Source organism: Diceros bicornis, chromosome 18, assembly GCF_020826845.1.
Source record: "Diceros bicornis minor isolate mBicDic1 chromosome 18, mDicBic1.mat.cur, whole genome shotgun sequence".
In the NCBI taxonomy this organism is placed as follows: domain Eukaryota; kingdom Metazoa; phylum Chordata; class Mammalia; order Perissodactyla; family Rhinocerotidae; genus Diceros; species Diceros bicornis.
This window is the reverse complement of record NC_080757.1, coordinates 28,627,759-28,655,741: the sequence shown is the minus strand read 5'-3', so window position 1 is coordinate 28,655,741 and position 27,983 is coordinate 28,627,759. Positions and strand designations below refer to the sequence as shown.

Here is a 27,983-nt window from a genome sequence, read left to right as displayed (position 1 = left end):
CACATATTAGTCTCACAGATAATGTGAGCACATTTGCAATCAAAATTTTCCAAAATAAAATTATCTACATATATAATACAAATATTTTTTCTATCCTTTAATTTCCAAAGCATGCTCATTCACGTTTGACTGATAGTACACAAATATTCTTTTACAATAGGCCAGGACACCTATGTTATCCTAATTATACAAAAACAGATGCAAAATAGTATTAAGAGAATTCCTTGCCTGAAATGATAAGACTAAGAGTATGTGCATATATTTTTTAAATCCCTTTATTCCCATTCTATCCTTTTGGCTAATTATTAATATAATATCTGCCCCTCCTATATTCCCCTCTCTTGTGAAAGGCACACTATCCAGTCACCCAAGCCAAATCTTCTCCTTCACCATCCCCCCACCTCTAGTTATCAACTGCTAACAAGACATCTTCCTAAACCTCTCTGGAATTGATCTCTTCTCCATTAGAGTTCCCTCTTGCAGGTCCATTTCTTCATAAATCTGACATGTGAGATTTTAATTGCTCTGCTGCAGTTTTCTCTTCTTCAGTCAGTGGTGATAACTAGAAAACAAATGACAAAATCTTTATTTTAAAAGCTTTAAAGACTGTTAAATTGATTTAGTTAACTTCTCCTTTGTCACACCAACAAATGTTTCCATAAGCTCACACTATGTATGTATGTGATCACAAATTTAGGAAGGCAGAGAAAAAATAGATATTTGCTTATCTACATACAAGGTACTTTGATGTTGGAGTTTCCAAAGCACTTGCAATTAAGTTGAAGAAATAAGACCAAGAAACAATTTTAAGACTGGAATTTAACAGAACCAAAGAAGTCACATTTGTTTTTTTGTTTGTTTTTGCTGAGGAAGATTAGCCCTGAGCTAACATCTGTTGCCAGTCTTCCTCTTTTTTTTGCTTGAGGAAGATTAGCCATGAGCTAACACCTGTGCCAATCTTCCTCCACTTTATACGCAGGTCACTACCACACTGCCGACAAGTGGTGGAGGACCACGCCTGGGAACCAAACCCAGGCTGCCGAAGCAGAGCGTGACAAACTTAACCACTAGGCCATGGGGCCAGCCCAGAAGTCACGTTTGAATGCTATATTTTAAAAGTATTTTGAAAAAGAAGTGTGAACAAAAATAGTCTGGAAGTTTCCTCAGAAGTAGACACTTAGGCTAAATTTTGAAGGATAATTAAGAGGCTTTTGGCTGCAAGTTAATAGAAACACATTTCAAAATGGATAAATAATAAGAAAATGTATTATCATTGCACAATAAATACAAAAGGGCAAACTTCAAGACTGGTTTATTCAGCAGCTCAACAATGTAAGGACTCAGTTTTTTTCCATCTCACGGCTCAATATCCTTGATGGTGTCTTTACCCTCAAGCTGACAGGAAAATGGCTCTAGCAGTGCTAGGCATCACATCTATACATGGTGTATAGAAGAAGAAAAGAAATTTTCTCTTCCCAGGGATCTCTCAGCAGTGAGGAAACTCTTCCTAATTTCCTACTTCCAGACTCCCTCCTCACATGTCATTTGGGTTACAAACTCATTCCTGAACCAATGTTAGTTAAAGTAAAATATTCCCCTTGCCAATGAGGTACATCCCTGAAGCTGAGGATAGTGCCAACTTTACCTCAGGCATGAGGCTGTGAGGGATGGCACACATCTCAAGAAAGTCAGTACTCTGTTAGCCAGGAAGGGAGAACAGATGCTGAGAAAATAACCAACAAGAGTATCCACCAAAAGTAGGTAGGACCAAAAGCAGAGGGAAGAAGAGAAGCTGAAGGGAAGTTGTAAGAGGCTTTCACAGAGCACCAACAGGCTGGCTGAAACAAAAGGTTATATGGGGAGTAACAGGAAGTACAACCTGAAGAATCACTCAAATAGTTACAAATCTGCCTAAGTATATAGGTCATCTCTAGAGAGACTGCCAAATCTAGAACACCCCATACCTAGAGAATCAGAATCTCTAGGGCAGCACTGTCCAACAGAACTTTCTGTGATGCTGGAAATATTCTATATCTGCACAGTCCAATCAGTAAATGAAGAATTGAATTTTTAATTTTATTTAATTACTTTCAATTTTAACTTAAATTTTCATTTACATAGCCACATGTGGCTATTATACAGCCCAGGTAGTTTGGCTGATCAAGCCAACATTTACCCAAAATGTTCACATGGATAAAATGAAAATTACATGCCTTATTGCAACCCAAAGTTACAGAATTTCCCTCTTCTATCTCAAAAACAGGAAATGGCATTATTCTGGGAAGACACTGTTCGCCATGAATCCATGTTGCTCTTTGTGATCACTGTTCAAGAAATTTCAAAGAATTTTTCTGGGAATTAACCAGTCTAAAATTTTTAACACAAATGTTTTAGAGCATCAATAGAATACCACACATTCTATTTTTAATGCCTTTTTAATTTTCTATTTATTGTTATATTTTTGTTTTGGGGGTTTGTTTCGCTATTCTTTTTTTGGTACAAGTTTAGTCATCTTTTTTTGTTTTTTGGTGGTCACCTTTATATTTAAACCTCAATGCCTCAGTATCAACTAAAAAGATGAAATTAATATGTATTCCCTTCCTTCCACGTCCTTTTCTGTTCTCATCTCCCTATTTATTTTTTAATATTATCAATTCAAGTGTTCTTTTCCAATATTATCAATTCAAATATATTTTCTACCCTTCCAAGTAAAAAACCAGTTACCTTGATAAAGACTATAGCAAAATAATACCTAAACAGTTTTACTTTGTTTGTTTTCTGTTGTCTATAAACAGAGCACCATTTGTTCTAAGTAGACTTATCCCTTTCTTGTTTTTCATGTTCCCAAAATAATTTTAAAGGCCCTTTTGCTTATTTTAGAAAATTTCAGAAGCCTCAGCTCAATCTAGCCTTTGGCTTTCTTAACTATTCTCACAGTTCTGTCCCTATGACTGATACACCTCTTTTTATACTTGAAATTCCTTTATGAAGTCTACCTTGCATGTCCTTTAAATTCTAGGCTCACAACTATTTTTGGTTATACAACTCACTACAGATGCCGTTCCCTTTTCTTCCACATTTAATCAAAAATTTTCTCAGAACTCTCTACTACTATCTCATTTTTAAACTAGTAGGTACAAGGCCCACTATAGCTAACATTTCCCAACTTGGCCATCATTGATTCTAAAATATGATCTCCTTTTTCAAGGCTTATAATCTACCCTTTAGTCATTTCTCTTTGTCGTTATCTGATGCAAAGTGAAAGCTTCCTTAGCTTTCTACCTTTGATATAATTATTGCTCATTTCAGATATTTCTTCTTTTAACTGATGAAGACCTTTACACATATTCAAATGACTGAAATCCCCTATCACTATCATAACTATTTTTCTGTACCACTTTGTAATCTCAGTCAGAAATATACCATCTATATATTGTATCCAATATATAGGATACAGGGACCAGGGGCCCCCATACCGGGCTGGCCCCCAAGGATTCTTACACTAAACAAGTAGTGAATGGGGAATGGAGGGAGAGAATGAAGGTCAGGCTTACCCAAACCCATGAACTCAACTGAATGAAAGGAGAACTAAGAAAAAAGTGACTGGTATAGATACTTTCCAGATTTCTCACTCTCACTAGTTCTTATAGGAGCAAGTATTAGCAAGATTTCTTTTCTGCCATGGCTACATAATCCAGGACATCACAACTCTTCATTAATGATGTCAAGTCAACATGCTCATTTTAAAATAAAAAAGACAAGAGCTATAATATTTCAGGAAATCAAGAAGATCTCATTTCTATCAACAGTTCAAACTGACTGCTGAATTTCAAAGTGAAAGTTACTGGGAATTTATCTTTGAAAGTGACACTCAGAATTAAAACTCTATAAATCCAACTTAGTTGAAAGCATTACCTCCAAGTCTGTTTGCTTTTGTAGTTCTTGTATCATGGTCATAGTCTTATTGAAAGTAGCACAAATACGGCTTTTAGTCTTTTTCTGCTCAACAGCAACTGGTTTAAAGCGTGCCTGCAAAGTTTGGTATCGAGACTTTATTGCTGACAATTCCTTTAAGAGTGTAACTGGATTTTTCTACAACAGGAAAAAAATTAATATATATTAAATCAAGGAAAGGAAAAATTAAGCTTCCTATAAGAATTAAAATGTATACAACACATTCTACCATCCATTTAATCAAACAGTGTGAGTATTTAATTATGCAACTGTGTGACAGAGGATTGGAGGAGGGGAAGAAAGAGAGAAGTATAAGACCTAGATCCTATTCTCAAGGAATTTAAAACCTAGGTACAGAAATAGCCCACACAAAAAAAGCAATATTAAACAGCAAATAAGGTCACTTTAGATACATAACATTTGATGCATAGTTCAAAATAATTAATTACACAGTACTCCAAAAATACAATTCTAAATGCTATTTGGAAGATGATTAAAGGAACTATTTTGATTTGTTCTTAAAGAATAAGACAACTTGAAACCACTTATCATAAAAGTCTTAAACACACTGTCATGGGGCTAAAATATGTATAAATACCAACTCACTGACCTAACTACAAAATATATGCCAACTCAAGCAACTATATTTATAAATTACATTGGCTTTTCAAATTCATTTTGGAATATAAATAACCACTATTCCATAAAAGACATTTCAACTGGGTCCTTTCTGCCGCTTGGTAATTCTTTTCATTCCCTGCTGGTTCCTTAGCAAACCCTCCAGTACTAGCTATTCCAAACTTTCTCTACTCCCTCCACTTCCTATCCATTCCTTCTTGGCACAAGACTTCACCAACTACTTTACTGAGAAGACAGAAACCATCTAGTAGAAACTCCATCTTCCTGGCTTTTCATCCCAAAATGAAAACATCTATGGATATTCTCATCCTTACTCAGCCCCTAACACTACCACTATTATTGTTGTTTCCTCCCCATGTCTTCCAGAACCTTAAATTTCCTATATTTCAATAATCTTTTCAATAGCTCCCTTTGTACAGACTTCAGATATATATGGATCTTCCCTATTCTGGTGGAAAAATTAACTCTTTCTCTTGACTCTGTTATCACTTCAAAACTAGTTTCATTTTTCTCACTCCATTTGCCACAAATCTTCTAGGTCCTATAATAATATACTTTCCTCAGTTTAACACCCCACAGACTAGTATCCTTTGCCAAATTATTTTAAACAATCAAAAGGTTAGGCTTGCCCTATAGCATATAATTTTGATACCCCTCTTCTTGCCTCTCTTTATTTCCTTCCTGTTCCAACCTTCTTAAAATGAACTCTTGATTTCCATAAAACTATCTTGTTTATCTTCCTACTCTTCAAATATCTCCTTCGTGGACCTACCTCATGGCTATGGGCAGAGGCTCAGTTCATGGCCTTCTACTCCCGTCTTCCTTGGAGACTTTTCTCTAAACTTTTGGTGATGGAAATGGTAAATAAAGATGATTCCAACAGGAAGGCATAAGAACAGAAAATCTAACTTATAGACTTAAAATAATTCTGCAGGGAGTGATCAAGACCTATGGCATGAGCAGTAGAAGTAGGAAGAGACAGAAGAGAGACATCATGAAAAAGTTAAGAGAACTTAGTGGTATGTTTGATATGGGCAAAGAAAAAATAGATAACACCAAATGTGCAGTCTAGTAAATAAAGGAATAGTGTATATTTAACATGTCTTTTTGGATATCTACTTGTATACACTGCAATGACATTCAGAACTGTCCCCTTATCCTTGGGTACATTTCCCATCATGTTTCTAGATGCTATACATTATACTGGATAAAAGATCTCTATAGAAAAACTGGAAAATATAGTCAAAAAAATATCCTAAAAAGTAGGGAGGGGAAAACACAAAAATCAAAATGAGGAAGAAAAAATAAAAATAGAGGATAGATCCAGGAGATCCAATATCTCACTAATAGGAAAGGCTATAAAAGAGAATTTCTTTTCTTATGAATATATTACATAAGAAAAGTTATATAAGACTTCAGATTCATGTGTTTTCAGATTTAAAGAGCCCAGCAAAGTGACAGCACAATTAATCAAAAGACCTATACCAAAAGCATAAAATTTCACAGCATAGATAAAATATTCTGAAAGTTCCAAGAGAGATGGATGGGTGCAGAGGGCAGAGAGGTTAGAATAAGGTGGAAGACACACACAAAAGATCAGGAATTAGACTGGCATCTATTTCTCAACAGGAATACTAGAAGCTAGAAAACTACAATGCAATGATGTTAAAATTAAGATAAAATAATCTCCAATCTAGAATTCTATACTCAACCAAACCATCCATCAACTAAAGGATTAAATAAGGGTTAAAGACATTTTCAAACATTTGACATCTCAAAAAGTTAACCTTTTGTGTACTGTTCCTCAGGAAGCTTCCAAAGGATATGCTTCACCCAATTAAGGAAATAAACCAAGAAAGAGCGAAACATGTGATCCAAACTAGAAGTAAAACAAACGGAATTACCGAAATCATGGCAAAGAAATCCCAGAAACACAGCCATGCAGGAGGCTGTAGAGCAGGAGGTTAAGATTGGAGCAGGAAGATAGCAGCACCAGAAGGGATGTGGAAGAAAATTTAACTTAGGGATCATGTGATGTATCTGACAATGTTGACAAGAGTTTTACAGTTCTGTTAGAAAAGTCTGAGAACGAATTAATGAAAAATGCACAGAAAAACTCAGCAAATTGAAGGAAAAAAAGAAAACAATAATTAGTTCCAGAAAAACAAGTTATGTAAGAAAGGAAAAGCAAACATAGTATACTACATGATTTAGATAAAAGCAATATTTGCAGAGTTATAATTGCTATGGTCTGAATGTATCCCTCCAAAATTCATTTGTTGAAACTTTACCCCCAAGGTAATGGAATCAGGAGGTGGGACCTTTTGGAAGTGATTACATCATGAGTGCAGAGCCATCATGAATGGAATTAATGCTTGGATAGAAGAGGCCCCAGAGAGCTCTTCCCCTTCTGCCATGTCAGGATACAACCAAAAGTCTGCATCCCAGAAGAGGGCCCTAACCTGATCATGCTGGCGCCTTGATCTTGGGCTTCCAGCCTCCAGAACAGTGAAATAACTTTCTGTTGTTTATAAGGTACCTAGTCTGTGGTATTTTGTTACAGCAGCCCAAACGGACTAAAACATAATAATATAAACAAACAATGAATATGGATATATCCAGAAATTGTGATGATGGGGATAAATATGAGAGTAAAGTATTTAATCTTTATCTTCCATAACAGTAAGTTATTATTAATAACAGCTAAAATATAGTGTATACTCTGGACAAAACAGTTCTAAACACATTATATATAAAACTAATTTTATTTTCTCTCAATCTACAAAGTAGGCAGTAATATCCCCATTTTACAAACAAAGAAACTAAGTACAGAGAGGTTAACTGACTTACCTAAGATCACAATACAGAGAACTAGAACAGTCTGTATCCAGGAAATCAGTAGATATTTCAGATCAGGAGAAAAATAGCAATACAAGCATACTATTTAGAAATATAGAGGTAAATACGAAAAGATGCTGAAATAAAGTGTAGGCCTTCTTGGGGGGTGGAAGAGTGTGAAACAAGGAATTACTATTTGTAATTATAAGCTTTATACTTCTGTGACTTTTCAAATCATATACAAAAATTAATTTGACAAAAATAAAATTTTAAAGTTGGGAGGAAAATTGGTATGAGGGTAGAAGACTTAAGATGACAGTGAATCATGCAAGTATAAATGATCTTTAGGTAACTAGAATGGAGCTCAGTAGTGACTTGCTCAGAGACTTGTACATGTAAATTAAAGAACGATGAATTCCTCAAATACAAATTCATAGAAAAAAAGATGTGGCAAGAACTAATCCTTGGTGATCTCCTAAACTAGGAAAAGAAAGAATTGGTGAATCAAGCATAAAGAATAAACAGCCATAGAGCTAAGAGCTAGGATAGGGTAGTTTGGCAATTATCTATACTACATGTTTTTGTAACATTAACTGGATCTAATAAAACTGATATGGCAACGATTAATTCAGGATAACATGATTTTAGGACTTAGCACCATACCACAGAGGAAAAAACTGTTGTGTATATAGCCTGTTTTGTTTGAGTGAATGACTTCTTGGGAGCCACTGTGTTCTTTTATTGGTGTTAGTAAACTACACTTCACTTTAATTTTGTGCCTACAACACTTCAGTTCATTTTAGGGTTTTGTGTATTATAAGCAGGTGATCACTTATGATAGGTCATAAGAATATACAAGAAATACTCTGCTAATGATAGTGCTACTGATGAGGGAAAAGAAAAGCCAATATGTAAGCAAAAAGCTCAACTCAATTAAGTCCTTTGAAAGAAACAAAAGGAAACGTGCCGTTAGTTATGTTACTAAATTTAAAAGAATCTATAGCGGGGCCAGCCCCGTGGCATAGCGGTTAAGTGCAAGCGTTCTGCTGCTGGCGGCCCCGGTTTGGATCCCGGGTGCGCACTGACACTGCGCTTATCAGGCCATGCTGTGGTGGCGTCCCATATAAAGTGGAGGAAGATCGGCAGGGATGTTAGCTCAGGGCTAGTTCTTCCCTCAGCAAAAAGAGGAGGATTGGCATGGATGTTAACTCAGGGCTGATCTTCCTGGCACATACACACACACACTAAATAAATAAATAAATATTAAAGAGGAAAGATTAAAAAAAAAAAAAGAATCTATAGGGAAAATGCTCATAAAATAAAACAAAATTATCTTTCTGGAACAAATATAGGTGAAAAACATGGTAACAGAAGCTTGTAGTTTATCATATCTTTATATCTAAATAGATGCTATTTAAAAATGTTGACTTTTATGCAGAATTACTGACAGTCTCCAAATCACAATGGACTAAAATGAGGATAATGCAGCTAGACAAAATTATATGTATGTGGGTGTGAGTATACACACACACACACAAACACACACATATCACAGTAGTTGGTGCATAGTAATGTTCAATGAATGTTTACTACCACTAACACCATGTAGAGGTATTAGAGGTTAGTGCAACTGGTTGTTTACTGTCCTGTTCCTTGATACATATATAATCATTAGGACTAATGTCAGTGAAATCCATAAAGATTAAGATCATGATTTTTTTCCCAAATATCATACAAAAAAGGGAGTTATTAGATAAATATTACAGATGGACAGCTTTTGGGGACCCCTCGCCCTAGTCCCTTTTTTTTTTCCTGAGGAAGATTGGCCCTGAGCTAACATCTGTGCCAGTCTTCCTCTATTTTGTATGTGGGTCACTGCCACAGCATGGCTGACGAGTAGTGTAGGTGGGTGCCCAGGATCTGAACCCACCAACCCAGGCCTCCGAAGCAGAGCACTAGACCATGGGGCCGGCCCCCACCTCCCTGGTCTAACAGGTGAATCTAGCAAGCAAACTGCATAGGCTTTAAATCAGTACAATAAAAATCCATGCCGTACTGTGAAGCAACCGTGCAGGCCATCTTCAGCCTGTGCCAAAATGACCTTGCAACCCCACACCTCATGACTGAAGGCGCCAGCTGGAGACATCAGCTACAGGAAAAGATAAAGGGTACCTAGCTCCTACATCCACAGTTACATTTCTTAGAGATTGAGGGAATAATTCACAACCCTGGTCCTTGCCTCCCTCCACACAGATAACATCAGCATCTCTGAACTTATTTGATGTATAACCAAGGAATTCTTATTTATGTTACCTTTAATGTATAATCTAAAGAAAAAACCAGATGTGCCCTATCCCTTTTTTGACATATATGAAATCTAGTTGTAAGGTTTTTTTCATCTTCTCTCCATGTACACTGTTTTGTGAAAGAGATATAAGCTGCACTTAAACTCACACACCTCAGAGCAGTTCCATCCGAGCACTCTGTTGATTGAACTGTTTCCCAGGGTTCAAACTCCTCATGATGATTACTGAATAAACTCCTTCACTAATATCACCTAGACTCTTTATTTCAGTCCACACAGGTATTTAAAAAGTTAGTTCCTCGGGGCCGGCCTGGTGGTGCAAGTGGTTAAGTGCGCGCGCTCCGCTGTGGCGGCCTGGGGTTTGCCAGTTCTGATCCTGGGCATGCACCGACGCACCGCTTGTCAAGCCATGCTGTGGCGGCGTCCCATATAAAGTGGAGGAAGATGGGCACAGATGTTAGCCCAGGGCGAGTCTTCCTCAGCAAAAAAGAGGAGGATTGGCAGATGTTAGCTCAGGGTGGATCTTCCTCACACACACACAAAAAAAAAGTTCCTCAAAAGTTGACATGGAATTATATGATTCAGCAATTCCACTTCTGGGTATATATACAAAAGAATTGAAAGCAAGGATGCAGAGATTTCTCTCCTCTTATTTAACAACTACCTGAGAGGTATCTATATTCTCTCTTAGAATTTCAGAGGTTTCCACAGTGGTTTGTACCTCTGGACTCAATAATTCTTGTTTAACAGTTAAAAAAAAAAGTGGCCGCAAATTTCCTTGACTGTGGGTATAATCTCTGTAGTATGCTGTGACCAAGCTTCCACCACAAAAAGATTCTAAGATTCTATAAATGGACTACTTAATAATGTAATTGTTATAATCTACTGTTAGAAATACTATCAGAAAAATCTTTTAATAAAATAATCTGTTAAAAAGACATTTATTTTACAGATTACCTCGCCTGCTGAATCAGGATGATTAGTCTTGATTTCATATTCCAGCCTGTATTGAATGTAATCCAGATCAGAGTCAGCTTTCTGGAACTAAAGCATAAATCATTATTTTGTGAACCAAAAGACATATTAATAAACATAATACTGTAACTATTCTTTCTTTCTCTTTATATTTTTTAGTATTTTAATAATATGATATACTCATTTTGAAAATATGGAAATAGAAAAATATATAAAACTTCCATCAACTATAATACCCATGTTCTATTAAAAATTTAAAAACTAGTTAACATTTTGAAAGTCATTTCTCTATTCATCTCTCTTAAATTTTGAGCCAAAATTAAGATACTAAGTAGCCACTGTCATATATTAATACAAGAACTAATAATGGCTTCCAGAATTCCCTAGGGTCACTGACACTCTCATCACTTAGGCAGTGTTTTCCTACCTCTAGTAGGAAATGTGGTTTCAAGTTAAAACACAGAACAAATTTATTTTCAGGAATACTCACACTGTTACCATTATCTACAACTCCACTAACCAAAGAACTACAGATTAAAAGTAGAATTACCATATGATCCAGCAATTCTACTTCCGGGTATATACCCAAAAGAATCAAAAGCAGGGACTCAAACAGATATGTGTACACCCATGTTTATAGGAACATTATTTATAATAGCCAAAAGGTGGAAGCAACCCAACTGTCCATTGACAGATGAATAGATAGACAAAATGAGGTGTATACATACAATGGAATATAATTCAGCCTTAAAAAGAAAAGAAATTCTGATACATGCTATACCATGAATTAACACTGAGAACATTATGCTCAGTGAAATAACCCAGTCACAGAAGGACAATATATGAGTCCACCTAAATGAGGTACCTAGAATAGTCAAGTTCACAGAGACAGAAAGTAGTATGGTGGTTGCAGGGGGTTGTGGGGAGGGGAAAATGGGGAGTCATTGTTTAATGGGTGCAGAGTGTCCATTTGGAAAGATGAAAAAGTTCTAGAGATGGATGGTGGTGATGGTTGTAGAACAATGTGAATGTATTTAACACTACTGAACTGTACACTTAAAATGGTAAATTTGATGTTACGTGTTTTTTACCACAATTAAAAATTTTAAAAAGAAAAAAAACGAAGACAGGAAAAAAAGCTTGAGAGTAGAATGAGTAGCTAGAGTGAAGAACTGAACAGAATATTTTGTGATAATACATATTTACTCATTAGTGAAGTCAGTAGGCTAAGGAATAAGCAGGGCACAAAAAAGGGAAAAGGATGCCAATGCAATGTTGAGAAATAGACAATCAAGATTCTCTGATCTGAACCGTTCATTTTATAAATGAAGAAATAGTCTAAATGACTTGCCTCTAGTTCTATTTTCATTACTCTGTTTTTTATGTAGTTCGACCAAAGTTATTCATGACGTTAAAGCCAATAAGATTTACAAAGATGGAGAGAAAATGTAAAGACTTTACCTAAAATTAAATTTAAAGGGTTTTTTAAGTTTTAAATCTAATATCACTGAAGTTAGTCCATTAAAAATTCTCTCTGAACACAACCTGGTAGTACAGTACAGAAAAAAGAAAATAAAAGGATTGAGAGATGTGGTAGAAGTTCTAGCCCTGGTATCACTAACCAGCTATATGGCCTTAGGTTAGTCCTCCATCTATCTCACTGAGTCTTTCCTATTAAACGAGAGAGTTGGAAATCTAAGGTCCCTTTCAACACTAAAATTCTATTATTTCATTATACTACAAATAAACCTAAGTTTAATTTATCAAAATGTTAAAATTTAGAAAAGATAAGTGTGTCCTTCTAATATATTAAAATTTGACATTTGATTTTCAGATTTTAATGTTTATATTGAAAACTAGTTGTTTTCTTCCTAAACAAAGATGACTGTTGCTTCAGTTTCAGCTGCATAGTTTCTGCAGCCTTCCCATTGTTCTTCCCAAACACCAAAACCCTATAAGCAATATTGCACTACTCAGAGTTATTTACACAGCAGAGACAATATCGATAGGGTTCTAGGATCTGGTGGTTAACAGGAAATTTTTTAGTTACATGGTAGGAAATTTACTGACCAATTATGATAGTCTCCAAAACTCATTAGTGTCTGATTAATGGAACAAATTGATATGGATAAACTTCATTCACAGCCCTCCTCAGTTATAAATTAGCCTCTTGGAGGCCTTGTAAACAGTGAGGTTGCTTTTTAATTAACTCTAGCTACCTATCTTATTTTTAGGAGCATTTGAATATTTAAAATAAAACTAGTGAATTTTTTAAAGCCCAAGACATTCATATTTCAGTTTTCTTCTAAATCAGCAATAAAAATAAATGGGAAAAGTTTTATCCCAACCCTAAGAGTGATAAATAAAATATGCAGTTTAGCTGGGGAAAATCCATGGAAATCAACATTAAAGCCCCAAAGATAGCCAAATTACATTCTACCAATTGGACATCCTTGGAAACAGATGGTAAGGAAGATATCGTACAAAATGGAAAAGGAATAGTTTAGGAAATAATTTTGAGTTTTAGAGACCATGCTACATATTTCATAAACATATAATATTCTGTTATACTAGTTTTTGTTATGACCAGCTTAAGGCTTTAAGTAAATGGCACACAATATTACATACCACTCAACCATATGGCAGCAGGGAAAAAAGAATTTAATTGCAGTTCATTTTAAAAACACTTCCTTTTTACAACTAACCCATAGATTCTCACTGCCACAGTAGTGCTCCCTTTCAAAAGGACCAGTGCTCTTAAAGCTCCAAACACATCCTCTTATGAGAGCTTGTCTCAACAGCATCAAACCACAGGGAAACGAAGGGAAAAAAATATGGTGGTCTTGTCTATAGTGAGAGGAATTGGTAAAGAGGTATGTTCCGGACTCAGTAGCTTGGCTTAGAAATACATTTAGCATAGAAACATTGTTTTAAGGGAGGATTAGGTAATTTAATACTCCTACACCTAGGTTAGCCATATTATTAAACAAAGAATCTACTTAAAGCAGCGCTTTACATTCCCCTCTCCAACGCAGATTTAGAAACACTTTTATCTACTCTCATTTTATTTTGTTCATGGCTCTGGCATACCACTTCATATATTATATTATAATCATTTGTTTGCATGGTAGTATCACCACTTTATTTCACATTTCTTGCAGGCACAAGCCCTGTCTTTTCATTTTTGTATCCCTAGTTTTTTAATATACAGCCTAATGCTCAATGACAAAAGGGAATAGATGAAACAACATTCATTGATGAAGGAACAAACAGCTTGGGAACCCAACCACCCTCTAAAGTCTATTTTAAGAGAAATATTTCAAGTTCCCACAAGTTGAGGGCCGCATCTAATGTCAACACAATCAAAATTGTTTTTTGTATATTTCTGCTGGAGAGTTGACTATTATCCACTCTCTTCTGGATAAAACAAATGCATGTCTATGCTTGTCTAAAACAGATAAGCAGTAATATGCACAAGCACCAGGTTACAGACATGTTATTTCAGGCAAATAGCAACATCACAGCAGAAGAAAGTAGGCAGAAGCTTCAGGTTCATCAGTTCCTAATCTGCAGGCCTTTATGGAACAATTGTTAGGGGAGTACACACAGGCCCCTGCCTATAAAGGACTGGTTTTATCAGTTGAAGTGGTCTACTGAACTTTTTTAAAGCTTTCAGTATCCTAAGTTATTTATGTTAATTGTGCAATAGATACATAATGGACTACAGGGACAAACTTTCATCATGTATTGAATGAACCTAGTTTAGAAAAAATAGTTCAAGATACACCTATCAAAAAATCTAAAATATACAACATAGTCTTAATACTCATGGAATTGTAGAGTTTTTTTTCCCTCTTATCTCTCTTCTAATCAAATTACAATGAATATGTATTACATGTATAATAACTATTTAAAACAATTTCTTAAATAGTGTAAGTGCATTCCGTACTAAGTCACTCTTCACTTAAAGATCATTAGGGTTTTCAAATGCAATGGAATGTAGAATTAATTCCAATTCCATATGATTCTTCACAAGATGACATTGACATTCTCTCCACCGAAGCTTCAGGTTTTTTTTTGCAGAGGAAGATTCACCCTAAGCTAACATCTGTTGCCAATCTTCCTCCTTTTTCCTTCCCTTTTCCCCTGAAAGCCCCAGTACATAGTTGTATAAGGTTGCAAGTTCTTGTGTGTGAGCTGCCACCACAGCATGGCCACTGACAAACAGTGGTGTAGTTCTGCGCCTGGCAAGTGAATCCCAGCTGCCAAAGCGGAGTACGCCAAACTTTAACCGCTAGGCCATCAGGGCTGGCTCTGAAGCTTCACATTTTAATGTACACCTCAGCCACACTGAATTTCACTGTCCCAAATATGCCAGGCTGTTTTTTAAAATCACTCATCTCTAATAGTGCCTGGCAAACAGCACGCTCTCAAATATTATATTGTGTAATATATATAGAATAAGATTGTGTAATAGATTATAATATTGTGCAGTATGTATGTGTGTATATAAAATACTCATGATAAACCGTTTTCAGAGTATAAAGTTAGAATATATCATCAAATATAACAAAGCAGTTACAATCCTAAATTGCAGAACACAATTAGAATAGCACACATACTTGAAACATAAACTTAGTATAATCTTGAAGGAGAACATCTTTGACAGCACAGATACTGAAAAGGATATACGATTAATGATATTTAGTCACTTAATTTCAAATCACTTCAACCTCTGAATAGCAGATGTTCTTAGTAAGGGGCCCATGATCTTACGAGGGCAAGGATCGACAGATCCCCACCAATGGTTGGCAATTTTATGTATCTGTGCACATTTTTCTAGTGAGATGGAGCTCCTCTAAGGATCCATGGCCTAAAGAAAAAAAAACATTACAAACCATTGCTTTAAGAGAAATGTAGTTTCTGTCTTAGAGTCAATGATAAGGTAACAAAGTAGCAAAATAAACTGAACCTCTGTACTCCTAAAGATGGAGGGGGAAAATTGGAAAGAACAGTAAGTACCAGGAGGTAATCTGTTTTTTGGTCAAAAGAAAGTGTGATTGCTTTTGAAACCCAAATGCTAAGCATATTGCTGGGTAAATAAAAGGCAGATGCGTCCCCTCCCTTTTTTTTTTTTTTTTTTTTTTTTGTGAGGCAGATGAGCCCTGAGCTAACATCCATGCCAATCCTCCTCTTTTTGCCCAAGAAGACTGGCCCTGGGCTAACCTCCGTGCCCATCTTCCTCTGCTTTATATGGGACACTGCCACAGCATGGCCTGACAAGCAGCGTGTCAGTACACACCTGGGATCCAGGCCTGCAAACCCCGGGCTGCTGAAGTGGAGGGCGCGCACTTAACTGCTACACCACTGCCACCCCACCGGGCGGGCCCCTGTCCCCTCCCTTTTAAAGCTTATCTGAGTTCATGAGTTAGGCCTCAGGGAATAAAATGAAAATTAAATGTCTGAGCAGGAAGTATCTAGGAAAGCTTTTTAAACTAGTAAAGCCAGTAGTTCTGGGTCATCCTGAATCCAGACTAGGAGATAAAGTCACTAAAGATATCTGTTTTCCCTAAAATTTTAGTTCTATCTCTGAGTAATAGGATGTACTTTACTTTTCTTTTGTTAATCTGGATTTCTAAGTCTTCATAGGAAATATGCTATTATATACTAATAAAGGAAGAATCTTTTTTTAAAGTTAACTTCTACCCCCTCCAATTCACCTAATACAAACATATTTATTTGTGAATTGTCTATGTCCTGGGCTAAGAGACTATAGAAGACAAAGAGATTATCTATATACATTTGTTCAAAGACACAGCACCCTCTATTTTTTCTTCATATAGATTTTTTTGTGACTTATGTGTCTCTCCTGCTGATTTATATATTTAACTTTGCTTAGCACAGTTCCTCATACTCAACAGGTAAAAGAAGTCACAGCTGGTTATTATTTGATCAATAAAGAGATAAAGCATTACAATCTAATGTACTCTGCTTATAACTGTATGAAAACACATTCTGACAGGGCATTTGAAGTAGGGTTGCCACATAAAATACAGGACATTCAGTTAAATTTGAATCTCAGATAAACAATGAAAAAAATTTAGTATAAGTATGTCCCATGCAATATTTGGACGTACTTATACTAAAACATTATACATTGCTTATCTGAAATTCAAATTTAACTTGGCATCTTATATATTCATTTACTAAGTCTAGCAACCCTAATTTAAGGGATCTCTAAATGTTATCAAACATATAGGGCCAGAAAGAGAAGTGGCACAGGACCGTATCTTTACATGCTTTATCCTTGGTCACTCATTAACAGTCAAGACAAACACAATGTTTCCTTTACATATAAGATAATATTACCATATAACTAGGCTACACTGCTAAGAATGGATTAGCCAACACACTAGGAAATGAATAGAATAAATTTTGAAACTCAAATGGCAGTCTAGATTAAACCAACATACTTCAAAATTGTGGCACACGATGCTAAGAAACTCAGTGGCTGGGGCCAGCCCTGTGGCTTAGCGGTTAAGTGTGTGCGCTCCGCTACTGGCGGCCCGGGGTTCGGATCCCAGGCGCACCCCGACGCACCACTTCTCCGGCCATGCTGAGGCCGCGTCCCACATACAGCAACTAGAAGGATGTGCAACTATGACATACAACTATCTGCTGCGGCTTTGGGGAAAAAAAGGAGGAGGACTGGCAATAGATGTTAGCTCAGAGCCAGTCTTCCTCAGCAAAAATAGGAGGATTAGCATGGATGTTAGCTCAGGGCTGACCTTCCTCACAAAAAAAAAAAAAAAAAAAAAACTTAGTGGCTTAAAAACAATTATTTATTCTCGTCAATCTGCAATTTGACTAGGTTCAGGTGCTCTAGGCTGGGCTAAGTTTCGTGGCTGCAGTTCTGTGGGTTGCCTGGTAGGGCCTTGCTCCAGATGTCTCTCATCCTCCTTGAACCAGCAGATATTCTTCTCATGGAAATAGCAGAAGCACAAGAGTAAGCAGAAATACACAAGGCCTGTTAAGACCCAAGTTCAGAGCCAGCACACTGTCAATTCCTACCTATATGCCATTGGCCAAACCACATCCAAAAGGAGGGGAAATGAACTCTGCCCATCATGAAGTCATGACAAATATGTGGATACAAGTACAAACTTCCAGTTATAAAATAATTAAGTCCAGGGGATGTAATGTACAGCAGTGACTACAGTTAATAATACTATTAACTATATTGTATATTTGGAAGTTGCTAAGACAGTAGATCTTTTCTTTTCTTTTTTTTTTTTTTTGCTGAGGAAGATTCACCCTGAGCTAACATCTGTGCCAATCTTCCTCTACTTTATATGTGGGTTGTTGCCAGCATGGCTGATGAGTGGTATAGGTCCATGTCCAGGATCCAAACCCGTGAACCTGGGCCACCAAAGCAGAGTGCGCAGAACTTAAACACTAGGCCACAGGGCCGGCCCTGACAGAAGATCTTAAAAGTTCTCATCACAGAAAATAAAATTTGTAACTATGTGTGGTGATGGATGTTAACTAGACTTATTGTGGTGATCATTTCACAATATGTACATGAATGGAATCATTATGTTGTACAACTGAAATTAAGATAATGTTACATGTCAGTTATACCTCAATTAATAACAAAGAGATCTGGATACAGAAAAGAGTGAAGAATTGAAGTAAACCATTCACTTTACTAGAATACTTCTATTTTCTTTGGAAAAATCCAGAACAGGTCACTATGGTACATGTAAATGACAGACATGGTATTGTTGCAAGAATATTCAGATAAACATTCCCTTAGGTTATTTTTTTAAAGACTTCTCTCTTATTTATGCTATCTTATACCAAATAAATAGGGCAATAAAGAGTGTAGAACACAAAAATCAATATATAGTGATTTAATCAGAAGTTAAGTTTCCCTATATTTTACCCAAAACCTTAACTGGATGTTTATACAGAAATTTTTTTTAAATTAAGAAACATACGTTCATGATTACCACATGAACATGAATATTTAAAATAATTTAAAATGTTTAGGAATGTAATAAAGAAAAACTGTGGCAGAGGTTTCCAATCTAATAGCTAGAACATTGATTTTACTGGGTCTTCAACTCAACCCTCCTTCTCCCCGTCTCAACACTGTACTGAACCACTTGCAGTTTCCCTCAGTTATGCAACACCTCTCATCTCTGGACTTGCACAGGCACTGTTTCCTCTGCCTGAAACATCTTCCATTTCCTTTATTGGCTAATCTTTACTCATCCTTCAAACCTCAGATTATATCTCGCCTCTAACAAGAAGCCTTTCCCAGGTTAGGTGCCTCTTTCCAATGTGCCTCTATAATACCTGGTATTTTGTTGTCCCATCATGGCACCTGTCGCAATTTATTTATCAGTGTCTCCCAGATAAGTTCCTTACTATCTTTAGCCTCTAGGATGAGCCTGCTCTAGTAATACCTACTGAAAAAAGTATGAAGTACTGTCACCTACAATCAGGCAAATTAAGTGGGGAGAAGAGAAATTTATAAAAGCTACTACAACTTTCACATTTCCTAACAAAAATAAATTGTTCTTAAAAGCTAAATTATTTTACAGTCACTAAATCACTACATGAAAACATTAGCGAAACTGAGATTATTTCCTCTTTGATAAAATGAGAACAAAAACACTGAATCAAAGAATCAAGGATTGACTTACTCAAACTTTTAAAATGTTATATGCTGGGGCCGGCCCTGTGGTGTAGCAGTTAAGTGTGCGTGCTCCGCTGCTGGCAGCCCGGTTTCAGATCCCGGGTGCGGACCGACACATGACTTGTCAGGCCATGCTGTGGTGGTGTCCCACATAAAGTGGAGGAAGATGAGCACAGATGTCAGCTCAGGGCCAGTCTTCCTCGGCAAAAAAAAAATAACAGGAGGATTGGCATGGATGTTAGCTCAGGGCTGATCTTCCTCACAAAAAAATAAATAAACAAACAAATAAATAAAATGTTATATTCTGAGATAAACTAAAAGTATAACCTTTTAAAATCTAATTAAGAATAAATTTTATTTATCTGAGATATTCTTAATATTGACACTTTGTGTTATGTTTAACTAACAAAGGTAAGATATTTTTTATTTGTTTTAAAACTTTTACTTTGCTCCAAGGAAGAAGAAAATTTCCCACTTGATTTTAAATGAGCTCATATGGAAGGCCTTTCATATCCTATTTCTAAAATTGAAGATGTAGTCACACTAAAATACAATTTAAGGCAGAAGAAACCTTCCATCTCCAACCCAATTGATATTTTTTCATTATTATTTTATTAGTATATAATCTTTTACCCAAAAAACTTTAAGTTGCACAAGCTCTGGATAGAAAGAAAATTCAATGATATTTGAAAAGAAATACATTTCATTGTTATCAATTCACTTTTTCAGAGAAATGAAATGAGATCCTCAAATTAAGCAGTTTTCTCCCCTCAGTCCCTTCCCATGTAACTAACATCCTACGTTATTAAAAAATACAAAATTCTACCCACTGCTCTAATAGTCCACCAGTAAATGGTAGGAAACTAAAAGCCAAGAAGACAAAAACAGCCACACTTGAGGCCAGGGGAGGTAACTCAGAAAGAGATTTTATGTATAAAATTTGGAATAAAATGGTTTTAGGATGAGCAATCACGTTCTTCATTCTCTACAAATGATGTCCTTGAGTGCAGCCTAATATCTCAGTCATCTTTCTTCCCTCTGGTATCTATTCTCCCATCCATTTTATGTACATTGCTTACTTTTTTCCTGAAATTCAATGCATTTAGAACACATATTGTAACTGTTCTTGCTCTACTTTTAAAATATAGAGCACCGGCAGACAACACACTAAGCAAGTTACAAATATAAACAAGACCTACACACTGAAAACTGCAAAACACTGCTGAGAGAGATTTTAAAAGATCTAATAAACGGAGAGGTAGATAACGTTCATGCATCAGAAGACTCAATATTGTTAAGATATCAGTTCCCTCCAAATTGTTCTTTAGATTCAACATAATCCCAACCAAAATTCTAGCAGAATTTTTTGTAGAAACTGACAAAAAACTTATTTGTAAATGCAAAATAATTTAAAAGTTTTGGAAAACAAGAGCGAAGTTTGAGGCCTTACACTAGATGATTCCAAGACTTACTATAGGGGCCGGCCTGGTGGCACAAGCAGTTAAGTGTGCAGGCTCCGCTTCAGTGGCCCAGGGTTCCCAGGTTCAGATCCCGGGCGCGCACTGACGCACCGCTTGTCCAGCCATGCTGTGGCGGCATCCCATATAAAGTAGAGGAAGATGGGCATGGATGTTAGCTAAGGGCCAATCTTCCTTAGCAAAAAAAAGAGGAGGATTGGCATCAGATGTTAGCTCAGGGATAGTCTTCCTCACCAAAAAGAAAAAAAAAAAAGACACTATAAAGTTACAGTAATTATGACAGTGTGATATGACATAATGGAACAAAACAGAGTTCAAAAATAAATAAACCAGCCTGATACATACATGCTCACTTGATTTGTTACAAAGGAGCCAAGGTAATCAATGGGGAAATGATACTCTGTTCAACATGATACTAGAACAAGGGAATATCCATATGCGAAAAAAAAAAAAAGGCCCTCCACACCCTACTTAATACCATATACAAAAATTAACTCAAAATGGTCAGAGATCTAAATGTAAACACTAAAACTGTAAATCTTCTAGAAGAAAATATTTGTGACTTTGAGTGAGGCAAAGATATCTTAGATAGAACACAGAAAGCATAAACCATAGAAGAATAAAATGGACTTCATTAAAATTTTTTAAGTGAGAGGGCAAACAAAATTAAATGACTCTTGTAATGTAATAATAAAAAGACAACTCAATTTGCAAATAGGCAAAAGATTTTAAGACACTTCACTCAAGAAGATATACCAACTGCAAATAAGCACATGAAAAGATGTTCAATATTATTAGCTATTAAGGAAATGCAAATTGAAACTATAATGAGATACCACTACACACCTCTGAGAATGGCTAAAATGAAGGAGTCTCACAATACGAAGTGTTGGTGAGGATGTGGAGAAACTGGAACCCTAATACATAGCTTTGGAAAAGATTTTAGCAGTTTCTTTTAAGATCGAGCATACATTTATCATGCTACCCAAGAGAAATGAAAACATGTCCACACAAAGACTTATACTATAATGTTTATAACAACTTTATTCATAATAGGCAAAACCTGGCAACAACCCAAAGACCATAATCTGGTAAACAGATAAACAACTTGTGATATTCTATACAGTGTAATATAACTCAGCAATAAAAATGGTCCAACTGCTGATATGTACAACATGGATGAATCTCAAAAGCATTATGCTAAGTGCAAGAAGCCAGACACAAAAGACTGCATGCTGTATATGATTCCATGTACATGAAATTCTAGAAAAGGCAAGAGATCAGTGGTTGCCAGGGAGTTTGGGAGGAGGAGGTTGACTGCAAAGAGGCATAAGGGAACTTATTATGATGATGGAAATGTTCTATATCATGGCTGTGGTGATGATTACATGACTGTACACATTTGTCAAAACTCATCAAACTATACACCTAAAACTGGTGAGTTTTATTGTATGTAAATTATATCTTTTTTTTCCCCCCCAAAGCCCCAGTAGATAGTTGTATGTCATAGCTGCACATCCTTCTAGTTGCTCTATGTGGGACGCGGCCTCAGTATGGCCGGAGAAGCAGTACGTTGGTGTGCGCCCTGGATCCGCCAGCAGCGGAGCACGCGCACTTAACCGCTAAGCCACAGGGCCAGCCCTGTAAATTATATCTTAATAAAACTGATTACAGGGGCCAGCCTGGTGGCACCAGCGGTTAAGTGCACGTGCTCTGCTGCGGCGGCCCAGGGTTCGCCGGGTGGGATCCCGGGCGCGCACCGAGGCACCGTTTGTTGAGCCATGCTGTGGTGGCGTCCCATATAAAGTAGAGGAAGATGGGCACAGATGTTAGCTCAGGGCCAGTCTTCCTCAGAAAAAAGCGGAGGATTGGCATCAGATGTTAGGTCAGGGCTGATCTTCCTCACAAAAAAATAAATAAATAAATAAAACTGAATATAAAAAAACAAGTGATGGATTCACACTTTATCTCATAATCACAAAAAAGAACTTTAAAAGAAGCGTTCTTTAGTTTTAAATTCAAGCATTTACTACACAATACACAAAATTAACACCAATTAAGATATGGGGCAAGTTACCAAAGGAAATATAGAGAAGAGAATGTTTTCATCACTTACTAATTCATCTTAAAACTCAATTAAATAAAACCTGAGATTCACCAGAGCCTATCCAAATCTGTTACAGAAAAAAGCAAATCACAAAGTACGACTTTAGACTAGCCCTAATAACTTTAGCTATAAAAAGTATTCTTTCAATGTGTTTCATAACACATTACAATAGTGAGTTTTAAATTAGTTAAAAACTTATTTTTTCAAAGTATGACTTTCTAAAACACACTTTTGGTAATAAAATTATTCAGTTTTCAGCAACAAAGGTTGTGGTAAATTACTCACAGATACTGAAGAAAGATGTAAGGCAAGAATCAAAAGTCTGGTGTGCATCCTGCTTTCAGATGCTTTGACAATACTATTGCACTGCTAGCTGTAAAGTACAGTAGTGCAATAAAGTCAGAGCATTCGTTAGCAGTAATAGGTAGAAAAGGAACACAAAAGCATCTTGTATCAGTTGAAGCTTCAGTGCGAAAAGAATTTAAAGAAAGGTTGCCATTTTGGACAGAAGACATCCAAAACCTAAGAACATTTATATCAATGTTAAAAAAAAAAAAAAAAAAGAATAGGACTTAAATAGCAAAGTGATATTATTTTTTGATGACTAACCTACGATTAATATTCAAACAGAAACATGCATAAATATAAAAGGGAATTTTGTAAACATGCCCTAAGCTTTAGAAATTATTAACAAGGGTATTGTTAGTACCTTAGTTAGTATTAACAAAACTGGTTCTAGTTACTGCTAAGGCAAAGGTGTGAAAAATATTTCCATCCTGCTGAGATGTGTTGGTTAGCTCCTCCATAGCAATTGATTAATCAACTGCCATATAAAATGAGTCTTTTGAGTAAGAATAAGAAAGAAAACAAATGAAAAGTAAAATAATGTTTCCCAATCTCTATACACCAAATCTCTCTCTCTCTCGCTGGAATCTAAACTACAACACAAAAAGCACTTACCATTTTATGGCTTTTTATCTCAAGAGTTTACAGACTTGCAAGGAATCAATGTGTCCTAAACAAGATACCATTAGCCGTACCTAACTGAACACTATAGAAGGAGATTTTTAATTTTCATTTAACCTCTAAAACTTAATTACAGGAGGTAATCATCTTCATTTCCTTCAAACTTAGAAAAATCAAAGACAAAATAATAAGGGGGCGTGGGGTCCAAGATTCAAGAATCAGCTTTCCTTGGATTCAAGCCAATTAACATCCTAACCTTTTAACTGGTAAGAAACCATTCAAAAGTCAGATGTAAACCCAGAAATAGAAATAGTATCATATTATCACATTATACCATCTCTTATGCACAATCACTAGCGGTACCACAAAAGGACACTAGACAAATACCACTCAATCAGTAAGTGAAGGGAAAAAAGTACAAGAACAAAGATAACCCCACAATGAGCTTATTCCTCCATGAATAATGTTGATTGATGCAAAAATACTTTCCATTATTTTCACTAACCTTCTGTAGGGCCTGGGCCTTGCTTGCTCAGCAAGAGCCCACAAGCCCATTGCAACCACGTGTCCTTCTGGCTGCCTTCTGGGCAGGACACCCAGCTGCTGGGATCTGTAACAATCCAGGGCCTGGCCAGCCCGGATCCTACCTTATCTCACTTAAAGAACATCAAGTCTTAAAGGGACATAGAGCCTCTCCACGTGAGCTACTGTTCCTGGGAACGCTGGTCGTACCAGGGACAGCCCCTTGGCAAGCATATAGCCTTTGAGTCCCCTGCCTATATAAGCAACCCCCTCGCCACTCACAGTGGCAGGTGAACATTTCTGTCCAGCTGGCCACTACTGGACCTCCCTGTAAGTAGCTCCCAATAAACCTATATGTCTCGTTCGCCGTCTCCAGGTCTTTTCTTTGGTCTCTCCTCAATCTATCCAGCAGTGCTCACCCAACTGGGCGTGTGGCCAGACACCTTCCTATAAATGGTCCAGTTCAGCTACTTACTTGGCTTGAGCCTACTAAGAAATGAACTGGACATTCAGGACAGCTGGAACATGAGTGTCTTGCTCTCAAATCCTGGGCCACATAACTCAAATATTAGAATATTTCGACTCTGCTAGCCAAGGATCAGGTTTTAAAGACAAGTATTCAAAAGACAAATGTTTGATTTTCTGAAGTTAATATAAATGAGAAAAATATGAAACATTTTTAAATTAAGAGGATCAGGCTATCTGTCTACAAAATTAGGATAAGTACTATGTTTTCAAAGTTAAATAGTATGCATTCTCTTTTGCTTATTAAATATTCAACATTGGTTCCTCAACAAATCCTTTATGCAAGTAATGTAAAACCAACAATCAGAGGATTGTACAGGAAATCATTTACCTTTAGAATCTTAGGAATTAAACTGGTTCACAGATATAACATTTTTTTCTAAAAGCACATAGCAAATCGGAAGATAAGATGCACTTTTACTATCCAATCAATACAAAGCAGTAATAATAAAACTATGATAACAGTTCAAACACTTTGTTAAAATCCTAGTGATATTGGAAACGAACTAATAACTTGAACAGGAAACAAAAAAACTATAACTAGGTTACTTGCAAGGAATTTAAGAAGATCTGCTTTTTTTCTCTTCCTCTCATAAAAACAATTTTAAAAACTACTACATCATTCAAACATCTAAAAGTTTGAGTCTAGCTACCTCATAATTTTCTAAAACTTACTTTTTTCAACATGTACATTTAGTTGTCTTCCCCTTAATATGTGTTCAATCTAAAAAAAAATTCATGTGAGAATATTGATTCTATTGCAAAGTCTAGAAAAGGCTTAATTGGTAAGGTTTAATTGGTACCTCAAAATTAAACAGCCAGCTTAAGGGTGGGGTGCTGTTAAAAGCAGAATTAGTATCATCTAGCATCTTACAGTTAGGCAGAAATATTGATCTGGAGGGAGGAATTCAGAATGGGGGAGAAGGGCAAGACAGTATTAACATTTATGCCTATTGACAGAATCCAACTACAATATTTAAGGTGTTTTTGATTTGTCTGTTTGTGTTTGTTAAGACAGTTAATGATAAAAATAACAAAACTCTGAACTAAAAGTTCATTATTACAGGTTTGGAAAACTGCAGAAAATTCTTCCTTCTTCACTGCCATTTCTCTCCCCCCCATCCCCACACACCCCCCCACAAAGAAAATTAAAATTCAAAACGTTAGAAGCAACTGAAAGTCTTCAAGTCGAATTTGTATATGAAAGGCACTACAATTCATTAACACATCAGAAGAACATAAGTTATATTAAGGTCTCACATTTTCTGGGAGTGGGAATGGAGGTGAGGATGGCACTCAGTTTCTTCCAGGATCACTACACATGCAGACATTAAAGTGACCCAAGATTTAGCTTGGAGAGAGCAGCACAAGTACAAATGATACCTAAGGACTAATGCCAGGCAATGGCAGGGGGAGGAGGGGCGGACTGCGGATGGAGAAGAAAGATTTTGGCTTTTTTACTTAATCTTGTTATTTTTCCTTAACAAAAAACCAACAGGAAATCAATGAAGGGTGCGTCCTCCAAATTCCACGTTTTAAAGGAAGCAGCCCAATCCAAAAAACTGGTAATGCAGGGGGAAAAGAAGGACTGAAGATAGAACAAGGGAGCTAAGAAGGGAAGAAAAAAAGCGCGGGCTATCAAACTGGTAGTCTAGGGATGGGAGGGAGGGAATAAGGAAGACAAGTGAGGGAAGAATCCATAGAAGAAAACTAGGACAGCCTTCCAGCTTTGGCGCCCTCGGGCAGGCCAAGCAGCAGCGGGAATCCTTTCCAGTTATTCGCCCCTGCCCCCTACTTTCACAAATGAATGAAACTAGGCAACTAGAGAGCAGGGTCCCTTCCTTGTCCCACTCTCGCCCGCGCTCCAGGAAAGAAGCTCGCGGTTCAGATCCCCATCGCTCACACCTCTCCCCCACCCAAGGACTGCCACCTTCGGGCCAAAAAAAACTAGTCTAGGGGCTTCTTTGGCCGCGAGGAAGTTGTGCAAGCAAGTCTAGCATCCTTTCTCAGACTTTCTCAGCCCGCCCTGGAGAATGAACGGTTCAGCCCTAAAGGGATTTCTCTCCGCCCCCCTCGGTTTACTCCCCTCCCCACCCTCCATCCTCTTTTCCTGGAGTGTGAACGACCTCTCCCCTTCTTGGGGCGCTTAGGGACCATTCCAGTCACGTCTTTTTGCTGGAAATACTTAGAACACTGTCTGCACCAGCCACGGCTCCTTGAGGAGCGGAAAGGTGAGGGCAAGGAACAAGGAATTCCAAAGGCCCCGCACCCTCAGCATCTCCCGCCATTTCCCTCATGAGTTTCCCGGATGTAACCCCTTCCCCGCGGCGGTTAAAAGAGACCAGGCGGCGGCGACTCCCTTTGGTGCAGGAGGAGGGAACTCGAGTCTGGTCCGGCCTCCGCCGCCCAGGGTTTCCGGCGACTCCAAATTCCGACCCACCTTGGAGGCCATGGGGGAAAGGAAAATACCCAGTAGATCTGCTTCACTTTACACTCACCATCAGCTCCAGCTTATCGACCTCCGCCTCCATGTTGAATAGTTGACATTCCTCAGACCGCGGCGGCGCTTAAGCCGCAAACCGTACTAGCACTGAGGGTCCCTATTGGACAGCTGTCACTCAACGTCTTGCACTCATTGGCTCCTCCGCTTCACCGGCGCCCGCCCATTGGCGACTGGGTAACGCCCATCCCCATGAAACACCTTTCCCTGTTGGACAAAGACACAAAACGCCGCAGGAGGATTGGCTACTGTACACTTTTTTTTTTCCCATTGGCTGCACCCTCATATCAACTTTCAATTTCATAGTTAGGGCTCAGCAGAGAAGAGCTGGCGATTGGTGCAATCTGTAAAAGAGCCAACCAGTTACACAAAAGCTTCCACAAACAGCACAGAGGACGTGACACACCTTCTTCCCTCTCCTGCTTCCCCTCCTCTTCGCTCCCGCCTTCTCGTTATTCATACAAGAAGCG

At 37.2% G+C, this 27,983-nt stretch overlaps 1 protein-coding gene across 1 annotated transcript; it reads right to left on the bottom strand.

Moving 5' to 3' along the window:
* Positions 1–499: 499 nt before the first annotated feature.
* On the bottom strand, positions 500–27,505 carry SKA2 (spindle and kinetochore associated complex subunit 2). The gene is made up of 3 exons (XM_058560549.1): positions 27,329–27,505; positions 10,694–10,780; positions 500–562 (listed from the first exon to the last, which is right to left on the bottom strand). The coding sequence occupies exons 1-3, from the start codon at positions 27,463–27,465 to the stop codon at positions 550–552; spliced, it is 237 nt and encodes a 78-aa protein (XP_058416532.1). The 5' UTR covers positions 27,466–27,505; the 3' UTR covers positions 500–549.
* Positions 27,506–27,983: the final 478 nt, after the last annotated feature.